The sequence below is a fragment of the Cucurbita moschata genome, unplaced genomic scaffold (genome assembly GCF_002738365.1).
Source record: "Cucurbita moschata cultivar Rifu unplaced genomic scaffold, Cmos_1.0 Cmo_Scf00015, whole genome shotgun sequence".
Lineage (NCBI taxonomy): Eukaryota > Viridiplantae > Streptophyta > Magnoliopsida > Cucurbitales > Cucurbitaceae > Cucurbita > Cucurbita moschata.
The window spans coordinates 1,258,258-1,269,769 of record NW_019268531.1 but is presented as its reverse complement, the minus strand read 5'-3'; the positions used below and the strand labels follow the sequence as shown (position 1 = coordinate 1,269,769).

Sequence of the window (11,512 nt, the reverse complement as noted above, 5' to 3'; positions counted from 1 at the left end):
AAAAATTAAAAAAAGATACGAACCAATTCAAATGCTTATTTAACAACCTTAAAACCTATAAATAAACAAATAAAAATTTTGGATATTTAAACCACCTATCTTGGATAGGGATACTGACACTTTAATCATATAAATTAAGTTCTAATTACCGTCATTACTTATAGATTTTCATGATTGAATTTAATTTTTTTTAGTTTAACAAAGTTTCGTCTAAATTACCCACTTATTGAATGTATTTTTTTCAACTTGGGATTTGATATTTTGTTTGTGACTTGGTTTTGGTTATTAATATAGTTTCTAGGATTTTTTTTCTTTTTTCCTCTTTGTCAAATGTCCCATGCTTTAATTATGATTAATTATTATTATTTATTATACTTACTTATAATCTCTATTAATCTAAAAAGAGAAAAATTAATGAATTGAACAAGTTCTTAATTTCCCTTTTGAAGCGAGAGACGACAAGATTGATGTTAATACCCACAAATTTTCATAAATAAAAAATTACAAATTAAAAAAATATATAGTTTGGTAGGAACCAAATTAAAATGCTTATTAAACAAGTCTATAAATAAACGGATAAAATTGAGAGAACTGGCATATTTAAACCACTTAGAGAGATTATTAACATTTTAATCTAAGTTTTAATTACGGTCATCACTTTTAGCTTTTATGTTTGAATTTAATTTTTTTTAGCTTAACTGACACTCTAAATTCATGTAAAGGTATTTGATCGAATGGACTTGTTTCACAATTGGATTTGATTATTGTTTGTTGTTTGGTTATTAATAGTATAATTGCTTTATTAGGTTGGCCACTTTTTTTCTTTCTCAAATACTTTAATCATCATTAATTATTACCTTTTTTATATTATATTAATAGAATTTCTATTAATAGAAAAAAAATGAATGGATCGAAAAAGGTTCTTGATTTAGTTAAAGCCCACTAATTTCCATAATCAGTCTAATTAATTCCAAAGACAATACTTGTTTACCAATATAACAAATAAAGAAAAAATTAACAATCACCAATAAATCTATAACCATGATTAAATTTCTTGCTTGTTTAGTATTAAATCTATCACTAATTTATTGTTTCATAAGTTGAAAACAATAAATTCAGTATATCATATCATTGATACATTATATCAATAGAATAAAAATGTATATAAGTTAAAATTGATTTATTTTCTATCGTCGGACATTTTTATATTAATTAATAATTTACACTTTGTAGTTTAAGGTGCACAAAATCTTAAAAACTTTCCATACTCCCAAAATCAATCCTTTATTTTAAATGTTGTGGCATGAATAGGAAGAAAATCAACAAATTTATAATAAATTAAAATAAAACATTTATTTTATATACAGAGAATGAATCATATTTTAAAATTCAGAGAATAAAGTGGAAAAAAAATCCATAAAATTAAAGTGGAAAGAGTATGCATCTGAAAAAAAAAGTTAATTGGGGCAGAATTATTTGCACGGCCTAACAAAAGAAGAAACAAAAAAAAAGAAAGGAAAATGGCATTTAATTGGAATGGGTATTTCACAACCTCATCCTCAACCCTTTACGGCAAAGTTTATAGCAGCTGGAATTTTGCAGAGGTTGGAGCTTTTCACTTCCTTTCACGCCTCATTTGGTGGCTTTCCATATGTCTGAAAAACTAACCCTAACCGGTAAGTTTACGCTTTATATTACTCATTCACTTTAGTTTCATTTCCAAACATTTTTCACTCATTTTGATCCTGCGCAGATTTTATTTTTCCCTTTTTATTTCAGCTCATTCTTCTTTTCGATCTGTGACTACGACTCTTTCTTCCTTGTTCTTGTCGATCTTCCATCTCTGCAACTGCGATTCTTAAAACTCCCTGTTCTTCATCCCTCTTCTATTAGTTTCCAATTCTGGCTCGAATCCTTCTTTTGTTCACAGGTTAGTTCGGCTCTTTTTACTGTTTGTTTTCACGAAACTAGAAGTTTTTCTAAGCGCAACTGTTTTTATGTGAACTCTTCTTATTTTCTCTCCCTCTTCTCAGTGTTTTCCATATCAGAAGCAAGGCTAGATTTAGAGATTGAGTAGCGAGGTTGAAATGGCGAAAGAGAGAATCCAGATCAGGAAGATCGATAACGCTACGGCTAGACAAGTCACCTTCTCCAAGCGCCGGAGGGGACTGTTTAAGAAAGCAAAAGAGCTGTCTGTTCTATGCGATGCCGATGTCGCCCTCATTGTCTTCTCCGCTACCGGAAAGCTGTTTGAGTTCTCCAGCTCAAGGTTTTTCTCTGCTTCTCACTCACTCCTCTTTTTTTGGTAGAAACCAAAACTTTAATCGGTCTATCACGATTTCTGAGTTCTTCTGCGTTTTCTGAAACTTCTTTAATTCCATTTACAAAGGACACTTTGTTACTAAAAATGGCGAGAACCATGACAGAAATAAAAAACAAACTGCAGAAAACATGTGTATTTTGCTTACAACGATCTTACGGAAAACGATACGAACATAAGAGATAACAATCACTAATTCGATAATGGATATAAGAGGAAATTTTTTGAAAAGTAGCGCCTTATAAAATTTGTCATATGCCTCGAGCTTCGCCCTTTCATCAGCCACGAGGTCTATGGTAGCAGCGATGACTGAAATTTTGGGTCACTCAATTAAGACTTACTGCAGTTATTGTATCGAGGTTATGCTTAACTTTAGCTGTTTATGTTTGTCCATATATTTATTTACATACATCAGAGTAACAGACATGTGTTCATTGTCATTAATTTCTTCTTGTTTAGTCATCTGCTTCACTGACTGCTATCTGCATTTGACTTTCTGAAGCATGAAGGGAATCATAGAAAGACATAATTTGCACTCTAAGAACCTTCAGAAACTGGAACAACCATCCCTTGAACTACAGGTTTGGCGTTTCTTTCCAGATATTTCCTTTAAAAAATGGTCATCTTTTTTTTTTTTTTTTCTTCTTTTTTCCAACGGTTTTCAAAGGATAAAAATAATATTATTATGGAAGCCGAAAAACATCGATCATAATTTGTCACTTTTTTTAATATGAGAAACTGCTTAATCTTGTCATTTTAAATCTGAAGCGACTTTATTTGTTTTAAGAATACAAATTATTATGGAAACTTACTAAAGAAAAAAACCCTCCCTTAAAAAACAGTTATTTTTACACTGATTTTTATTCTAAAACATAGAAATCCATTTTAAAAGTAGTTTCTGGACAATCACCGTAGAAAACCACTTTATATCCTGTTAAAACAGTAGCTCCAGATTTTGCAGTGAAATGGCATTTACTTGATGTCTTAGTAAATTTTTTTAAGAACTCAACTAATTTTGATATAATTTAATATATTTCATTCTATTTCTTTAAATTTGAAATTACGTTCGAATCTCTAAAATATATTTTGAAGATTCCAGAAAGCATATGCTCAGAAGAAGGGTAAGAGGCTTATGTTTTGCTATATTAGTCTATTGAGGACGACTTGGATTCTTTCAACTCGGTAGTGGTTCCCATTCATTAGTTTGCTGAAACATTGCTTGCTGCTGTCAATGATTTCAGCTGGTTGAAAACAGCAATTACACCCGACTAAACAAGGAAATTGCTGAGAAAACTCGGCAGCTAAGGTATTTACACGAGAAGTTTTGTTTTTGTTTAATTTTTTAAATTTTTTTGATTGGCGATGACTTGAACTTTTGACTTTACGAGGGGTATTTGTTTGAGTTGGCTTCTGCAGTCTTTAAACCACAAAAATATATGGTTTTTTAATCACATTAATGGTGTAATTAATCCTTCAATTTGTTACGTTTTTTTTGTCTCTAAAAATATTTAAAGGCTGGGGACTTCTTTTATGGTTGGATGAGGTTACCTTTACGGGTGTTGCTTAATTAATTAATTAGTTGGATTTGGATAGTTCGGTCGTAAATTTGCAAAAATTTCCCATACACGATTTTGTTGTTAGATTCGAGTATTTTCGTGATTAGGTTCGAGTCTTCTCATAATTAACCTTTGCTGTGTTTTTATGATTATGATTGGACATTTCTTTTGTCCACCATGTTCGATGGTTAGGTATGAGTATTTTCTTGATTATATTTAGTCATGTTTTTTATATGATTTTTAGTGTGAGAAGGTATTCACTATAGCACAAGTTCAAGGATTTAAATGAATGAAATTAAAATCAACTCCCACCTGAAATCTTATCACATGTTAGGAAATTCAGATTATAATGGTTTCTTCAGACTAATTTCTCTCACACACAGTTAAATTCGTTGGCAATTTAGGCAGATGAGGGGAGAAGAGCTCCAAACATTGAATATAGAGGAACTGCAGCAGCTAGAGAAGTCACTGGAGTGTGGATTGAGCCGTGTGATGGAGAAAAAGGTATTTTCCGTTTCACCGTCCGTAAGAAAATCCCCTTTTCTTCTCCTCATATACAGTTTCGTTTTGATGTCCTAGGGTGAACGAATCATGACAGAAATATCTGATCTTCAAAGAAAGGTTAAGTACAGTTTCGTAGTGCAAATCCAAATGCATTAATTTCTAGTATGTTACTCGGAATATGAATGAATGTGCTATTTAATTACAATTATCAAACGAGGTGAAGGTAAATTCAAACTTTTATGTGCATGCAGTCGGCTGAGTTGATGGAAGAGAATAGGCGACTGAAACAAGTAAGAAGAATAACCCTTTCCGCAGCACTTCAATATAAAATGTGTCCTTTAAATCCCTATGTAACTTATAGTCGCGGTGGTTTGCAGGCGCAAAAAATGAATTGCGTGAGGAACCTTGGCGTTGAGCCGGAGAATTTGGTCGTGGAAGATGGCCAGTCGTCGAACTCCGTCACTGAAGCTTGTGTCTCCAACTCCAATGGCCCGCCTCAAGATCTGGATAGCTCAGACACATCTCTGAAACTAGGGTAACCTCACTGCTTGAAAGTTTATTGCATCTATTTTCTAGTAATGTTCATTTAGACTGGTTAAGTTTTATATGATCGAGTGGACCCAATGGTTGCAGGCTGCCGTATTCCGGGTGACGGCGACGGCAATGGCGATGGAGCAGGAAGATGAACAGGTACTGCAGCTAGCGAAAGGTAGTGTGTAAAAATAATAATACCCAATTTTTTGGGTTAGTTGAGTAATTGGAATCAAACTCTAACCCTGATTTTCTAATTCATGTGCCTCTATTGAAATCTGAAAACAGGTTTGTTTTTTTAAGAATTCAATGCACCGTTTTAACGAATCAAACTAGAATTCGAGTGGGCTTGATGAAACCTGGGCGTATGCTATCAGTCGTACTTTTCCTGCGTTTAGCTGGAGATATTGTCCTTGTTTTGTTAAACAAGCATTGAGTCATAATTTTGGTTTAAACAAACATCGGTTGTTTGTGCTTTTGAATTGGCTTGGTGGGATACTGCTGCTGTGTCCAAAATTGATACCTTATTTAGATAAACGTCAAGACAATAAGAAGATTTAGGCATGTTATGTTTAAAGAAGGTGCATAATTATTAATTTTAATTTGTTTGAAAGCTGTATTTAGTTATACTATTTTGAAGATTGTTTTCATTTGTACCACATTCATATACTTCTTTTCTATTCAGTGTCACGATATAAAATCACGGCCACAGTAACTAATTGAAATATTTGGTTTAAAGCTATTGCATTTCCTAATTAGAAATTCACGTCTTTGTTATAATTGATAAATCCCTCTATTTTTGTAATTACTTAATTGAGCCTTCGTAATCGGGCCTCATCAATTCATTGAGTTCTTAAATGACTTTACGTTGCATATGCACTAATAATTATTTCTTGGATGCTCCACAGCGTTACTGTAGCAGCACGCAACCCATATCCAGATCCACTCGGAAACTTAAAATTTCTTGGATGCCTCACAACTTTACCGTAGATTCACGCAGCGAGGAATTGTCAGTATTATTCTAATATGTAATTCTCTCTCTTTTTTTTTTCTTAACAAGTTAATTAAACTATATAATAATTTATCTTCTGAGCTTCACATTGTTTTTAAATGCTCTTTCAACACACGTGTCGCCTGATATTTTTATTTTCATTATTATAAAATTTAACTACAAATTCAAAATATCTCTATATATTCGTGGGTTATAGAATTAAATTAACTTATCATATTTAATGCGTAGGAATATAAAATAAAAAAACAAATGAATAAGTCAATTCCAAATAGCATCCGTCCCTATGAACATTAGGATGGGACAGGGAACATAATGTCCCACTCCCTCACATTCACGATAATTATGACATAACTTGAGCTTATGATTTTTTTTAAAATTCTTTTATATATTTTCTACCAACAAAATCTTAAAAGCTATGAAAAGAGTTTTTGAATACTTGTTTTTTCTTTAATTATATTTAAGAATTTAAATGTTTTTCTTTAGTAAGAAATTTAGAAAACTAAAAAGGAAATAAATAATTCATTCTTAGTGTTCATATAGTTTTCATGACTTATTTTGATTCTCTGAAAAATTTATATTCTCTTACTTATACCTATCAATTATATTCTTGTTGATTAGCGTTCAGATTTTTCCTAACAAGCGGAACCGACAAGCAAAATTGAGCATATAATTCATTTGTGTAGCTGAGATCTAATACTATAGCTCATCCTAAGAGTAGACTGGCCATACACTGTTTACGACTATCCATCTTAATTGAAGATCTCATTAAAGTTCGTTGATGGAGAAAGGTACACAGCGGGGATACGATTTTCATCTTAATTGTGGATATCTATCGAAAGTTCGTAGAAGGAGAGAAGTACAGAATGGGTGTGGAACTGTGTGAATAATTGCAGTCATCCGTCGAGAGCTGAGTGTCGGTGCTCTAGTAGGTAGCGATTAATGAATCCAATAAAGTGGACCATCCAAGCAGAGGCAGCAACGGGTCACATCTGTAATGGAAAACAAGCCTTCGTCCTTTTCTAGTTAAAACTTGAACACAGAGGCTAAAGTTATTTTCGCCGCGTGATACTCTCTTTACTTTTAATCGCCATACCCACCTTTTATCTGCTTGGGCCCTCTCTGAAAGCGACACCCTTTCTCTTCCATCGATTCGTTTGCGAGCTGTACAGATGTCCATGTGTGTGAATCAGACGCCTTTTACTCTCTTATAACCCACACCCACTGCAATAAACCTCTCATCTCCTTCATTACAATCCATTTCTGCTTCTGGGTTTTGGGGTTTCGCATTCTTTAGGCAGAACCCATCTCCGAGATCCTTGCGTTTTCGAGGTTTGTTCTTTGTTATGGGACTCGGTTATCAGTCGAGCAGAGCTGGAGCTCTGGTTGGTGGTTTCATGCTGCTTTTCTCCGCGTTTCTACCGGGTTTGTTTAGCCATTTGGGTCATGCTTCGCCTTCCACGTTCTCGGTATTTCTTTCCCACTTTTGGTCTTCCTCCTTGATGCTTTTGAACTTTTGATCTTCTTTGTGTTGTTCTGTGAAATTATTTAGGAAATGTGGATGTTTTGATTTTGTTGAAGGGTTGCCGTAAAGAGAAACCTTTATCGTAGTGGAGAAATGGAAATTTTTTTCCTCTTATAGTTAATGCTTTCGTTTACTCCTTTTTCCCGTCCAATTTTTTTGGAAATGTGAAGACATAATTACGTTCCCCTCTTCATTTATAGGATGTCGGTATGATATTTGATTAAGCTTGCTGGTGACAGAAAAGAAAACTTATAGTGTCTGGTTCATAATTAGTTTAGCCTTAGGGGAATGGTACTCCGCAGGGCCATTTTAAGTTAACTCTGGTTAAATCTAAACTGATCGGCAGGCCTTTGAACGTATAGGAATAGTTATTTCTTCATCTCTATCTGTTCAACGTTTTTTCCCCAGTGGAAATATTATTTGTTAAAGTTTGACTTGTGGGTGTATTATGCACCACTATTAGGCCTTTCACGAGTTCTTATGATAATAATTGATGATTTAATTGGACTCTTGTAGGAATGGAACACTCCAAAGCCCAGGCATTCGCGTCTGCTGAAGAGTGCTTTACAACGCCAAAGTGTGGGTTTGTTGATTGATCATATAATTCAAAGTTGTTTTTTTAAATCTCCAACTACATTATCTTATGAATGAGAATCTAATAGAGTTAAATCCTATTTCTATGACAGCCAAAACCAGATCAGTCTGATTTATGGGCTCCTTTAACTGATGAAGGGTGGAGGCCTTGTGTTGATTCTTTAAAAGATTCCTGTAAGTTTTGAACCATGGAGTTGTAGGTTTCAGAAACTCCCCGTGATGATTTGTACTTAAACATATCACTTACTGAATTTCTGATGTTTTTTATACCTGGTTTGTGCCATTGATCCATGTCTTGCAGCACTACCAGGGGAGTCTGAAGGATATATTCAAGTGTTTCTTGATGGAGGGCTGAACCAGCAAAGAATGGGAGTATGTGTTGGTTTAAACTTTTGTCGGCACATTTTTGTTGATAAGGCAGTCTTCAATTTTAAAATACTTACTTGGTCCACATGCAGATATGTGATGCAGTTGCTGTAGCAAAACTTCTAAATGCAACCCTTGTGATTCCCCACCTTGAAATTAATCCGGTCTGGAAAGACTCAAGGTACTAACAAAATTTTCTCTGCGGGGTATTGTTCTATTCTAGTATATTTGAAAAGTGATCACGAGATTTTTTACCTTATCCTTTACTTTTTTGGAATCTGCAGTTCTTTCGTCGATATATTTGATGTGGATCACTTTATTAATGTGTTGAAAGATGACATTTCTATAGTTAAAGAGCTGCCAGCTGAATTTTCTTGGAGTACTAGGGAATATTATGCTACAGCCATTCGGGCTACGAGAGTCAAAACAGCGCCTGTTCATGCCTCGCCCAAATGGTATCTGGACAATGTCTTACCTGTATTGCAGAGGTTGGTATTGAAGCCTATCCATCTTGACCTTTTAGGACTGAAAGTGAAGTGGCTTGGTTTCATAATCTGCATATTCAGTTTCTCACTTCATTTATATAAATATAAAAGATGAAGCATTTACACACTACTGAGAAATGAAATTAGGAACATTCTGTGAGATCTCACATCGGTTGGAGAGGGGAACGAAGCATTCCTTATAAGAGTGTGGAAACCTCTTCCCAATAGACGCGTTTTAAAACCTTGAGGGAAAGCCTAAAAGGGATAGCCCAAAAAGGACAATATCTGCTAGCGGTGGGCTTGAGCCGTTACAAATGGTATCAGAGGCAGGCACCGGGCAGTGTGCCAACGAGGACACTGGCCCCCAAGGGGGTGGATTGTGATTATGTAACATGGTATACCTCATGCTTGGATTTGTGGATGTCTGAAAATTTTGAACGAAAGATTCAAAATCTTTCTAATGTTTGTATGTGCTATGAAACTTTCTGATAATCTTTCTAATGTTTGTATGTGCTATGAAACTTTCTGATTATTCTCTGAAACCTGTTCCTATCCTGGTTTTACATTCCTTTTCAATATTAATGATTCAGCTACGGTATCGCTGCCATTGCACCCTTCTCACACCGTCTCGCTTTTGAGAACTTGCCTGATGAGATACAAAGGTTGCGGTGTAAGGTCAACTTTCAAGCGTTAACTTTTGTTCCTCATATCCGAGCACTAGGAGATGCTCTCATCAGCCGGCTGCGGTATCCTTCGAATAGGAAGGATTCAAAGGAGGCCAACTACCTAAGTTTGACCACTGATGCAAATGTACAAGGTCCAATGAAGTTTGTTGTCCTACACCTTCGATTCGACAAGGTACAGCCACCCTTCCTTTCTAGGTGCCAGATTTAAGTGAAGTTCGCTTTGTGCCTCTTAACAATTCAAGTTGTCCAGTGTTACTATCTATTGGACATTGCCTTTCTACGTTATCTTGCTGATATTATAGATAATTAATTATAGTAATCCCTTGCATTCCAACAATAGAAGGCCTCATTGCTCAGATTTTATATCGTTAATTATTGGGACTGACATTTTTGTTCATGAGCTACCACCATACTCTGCTCAAGTAAGCAACTGGTCGAATTAAGAAATCCTCATTACAACTTCAGCGTATTTAAGGTCTTTACTTAACTGTTCATACTAAGTTCTAAGAACAGGAATACTGGCCCATGCGACCGGCCATTATGAAATCAAATTGAATGACTGAAAATTTGGATTGGTTGATCATATATTTTTCATTCTTTTTTTTTTTTGCACAAATGTCGTATGAAGTTTCGCAGCTGCTGATTTCTTTATGTTCAACATGAAGGACATGGCAGCTCATTCAGCCTGCGATTTTGGCGGGGGAAAAGCTGAAAAACTTGCTTTGGCCAAATATCGTCAAGTGCTCTGGCAGGGAAGGGTCCTTAACTCTCAGTTCACAGATGAAGAGTTACGGAGTCAGGGGCGTTGCCCTTTGACACCTGAAGAGATCGGTTTGCTGCTGGCTGCTTTGGGTTTTGACAACAATACCCGCCTTTATTTGGCCTCCCACAAGGTAGTTCCTTCTCTATATACAAATAAACCAACCAAGCTTGCTTGAAGTCTTTGGTTTGAAAGTGAAACTATTACCATTACTTGGAAGTTGGAACCCTAAAGTGCATGGTTCTTTCAGGTATATGGTGGGGTGGCTAGGATTTCAACTTTGCGGGGTCTTTTCCCATTGATGGAAGACAAGAAGAGTCTCACTTCTGGAAATGAACTTGCCCAAATCAAAGGAAAGGCTTCTTTGCTAGCTGCGGTTGATTACTACGTAAGCATGCACAGTGATATTTTCATCTCGGCTTCTCCTGGAAATATGCATAATGCAATAGTAAGTAAACTTCTTGCTGATTCTTAGTCTGTCAAATCTTGCTAAGCAAACCTGTGTTTTTTGTACCAACACTTCCTGCAAGTGATTTATTTATTAAGAAGATGATCATTCTTGTACTCTTTCTTGATATATTTTACAGGTGGGACATCGCACTTACGAGAACTTGAAGACCATAAGACCAAACATGGCATTGTTGGGACAGCTTTTCATGAATAAAAGCATCATTTGGTCAGATTTTCAGCAGGCCACTGTAGAAGGCCACTTAAACAGACAGGGACAAATAAGGTTGAGAAAGCCAAAGCAGTCAATATACACATATCCTGCTCCTGATTGTGTTTGCCACGCTTGAAATGGTGTTCTTATTGGGTACCACTTTCTGTCACTAAAACAGACCACTCTTAATGATTCTGCAACTATTGTTCGTCGGTAGTGATCTGTTGAATAAAGAAAAATTAGATTTTCCGATCAGTCGGCCTGCATCATTTGATGTTCCGAAAACCCAGTGCGAGGAAGAATTTTCATAGTTTGTAAAGATATGGAGGTCTACTGGGAAGGCTTATGTCTTCTGGGGCCGATTCAGATTAATGCAGTATGTAGTGTGCTAATGTCTTTGGATTATTGACAGATTATCTTAATGTAAAGAATTGTTTGTAAAAAAAATACATCACTTTTTGGTGCTGTTTTTTGTTTGATTAATCTCAAAAGGCTGGAAAAGAGTTCTTGAAGTT

At 35.2% G+C, this 11,512-nt stretch overlaps 2 protein-coding genes across 7 annotated transcripts; both read left to right on the top strand.

Annotated features, from left to right (window-relative positions):
- The first annotated feature begins 1,544 nt into the window (after positions 1-1,544).
- LOC111453602 (MADS-box protein SVP-like) lies at positions 1,545-6,034 on the top strand. 6 transcript variants are annotated; one of them, XR_002712279.1, is made up of 11 exons: positions 1,545-1,676; positions 1,780-1,930; positions 2,034-2,269; positions 2,823-2,901; positions 3,562-3,626; positions 4,281-4,380; positions 4,456-4,497; positions 4,632-4,670; positions 4,758-4,915; positions 5,014-5,089; positions 5,200-5,549. XR_002712279.1 is itself a non-coding variant. In XM_023094749.1 (11 exons), the coding sequence occupies exons 3-10, from the start codon at positions 2,088-2,090 to the stop codon at positions 5,030-5,032; spliced, it is 684 nt and encodes a 227-aa protein (XP_022950517.1). In that variant the 5' UTR covers positions 1,546-1,676; positions 1,754-1,930; positions 2,034-2,087; the 3' UTR covers positions 5,033-5,070; positions 5,820-6,034. The 6 variants fall into 6 exon arrangements, 3 of the variants coding, with proteins under 3 accessions (XP_022950517.1, XP_022950519.1, XP_022950516.1); XM_023094749.1 differs by lacking the exon at positions 5,200-5,549 and adding an exon at positions 5,820-6,034 and having other exon boundaries at positions 1,546-1,676; positions 1,754-1,930; positions 5,014-5,070; XM_023094751.1 differs by having other exon boundaries at positions 1,546-1,676; positions 1,754-1,930; positions 5,014-5,070; positions 5,200-5,551.
- Positions 6,035-7,097: 1,063 nt separating this feature from the next.
- LOC111453600 (O-fucosyltransferase 39-like) lies at positions 7,098-11,480 on the top strand. The gene is made up of 10 exons (XM_023094747.1): positions 7,098-7,389; positions 7,962-8,024; positions 8,132-8,213; positions 8,341-8,411; positions 8,498-8,586; positions 8,690-8,893; positions 9,481-9,748; positions 10,242-10,469; positions 10,587-10,784; positions 10,924-11,480. The coding sequence occupies exons 1-10, from the start codon at positions 7,267-7,269 to the stop codon at positions 11,131-11,133; spliced, it is 1,536 nt and encodes a 511-aa protein (XP_022950515.1). The 5' UTR covers positions 7,098-7,266; the 3' UTR covers positions 11,134-11,480.
- The last annotated feature ends 32 nt before the right edge of the window (positions 11,481-11,512 follow it).

Coding starts and splice junctions, on each gene's coding strand:
- LOC111453600 (XM_023094747.1), top strand. CDS start 7,267: ATGGGACTCGGTTATCAGTCGAGCAGAGCTGGAGCTCTGGTTGGTGGT. Junction 8,894..9,480: donor GTCTTACCTGTATTGCAGAG/GTTGGTATTGAA, acceptor TTAATGATTCAG/CTACGGTATCGCTGCCATTG. Junction 9,749..10,241: donor TACACCTTCGATTCGACAAG/GTACAGCCACCC, acceptor TTCAACATGAAG/GACATGGCAGCTCATTCAGC.
- LOC111453602 (XM_023094749.1), top strand. CDS start 2,088: ATGGCGAAAGAGAGAATCCAGATCAGGAAGATCGATAACGCTACGGCT. Junction 3,627..4,280: donor GAGAAAACTCGGCAGCTAAG/GTATTTACACGA, acceptor TTGGCAATTTAG/GCAGATGAGGGGAGAAGAGC. Junction 4,381..4,455: donor GCCGTGTGATGGAGAAAAAG/GTATTTTCCGTT, acceptor TTGATGTCCTAG/GGTGAACGAATCATGACAGA.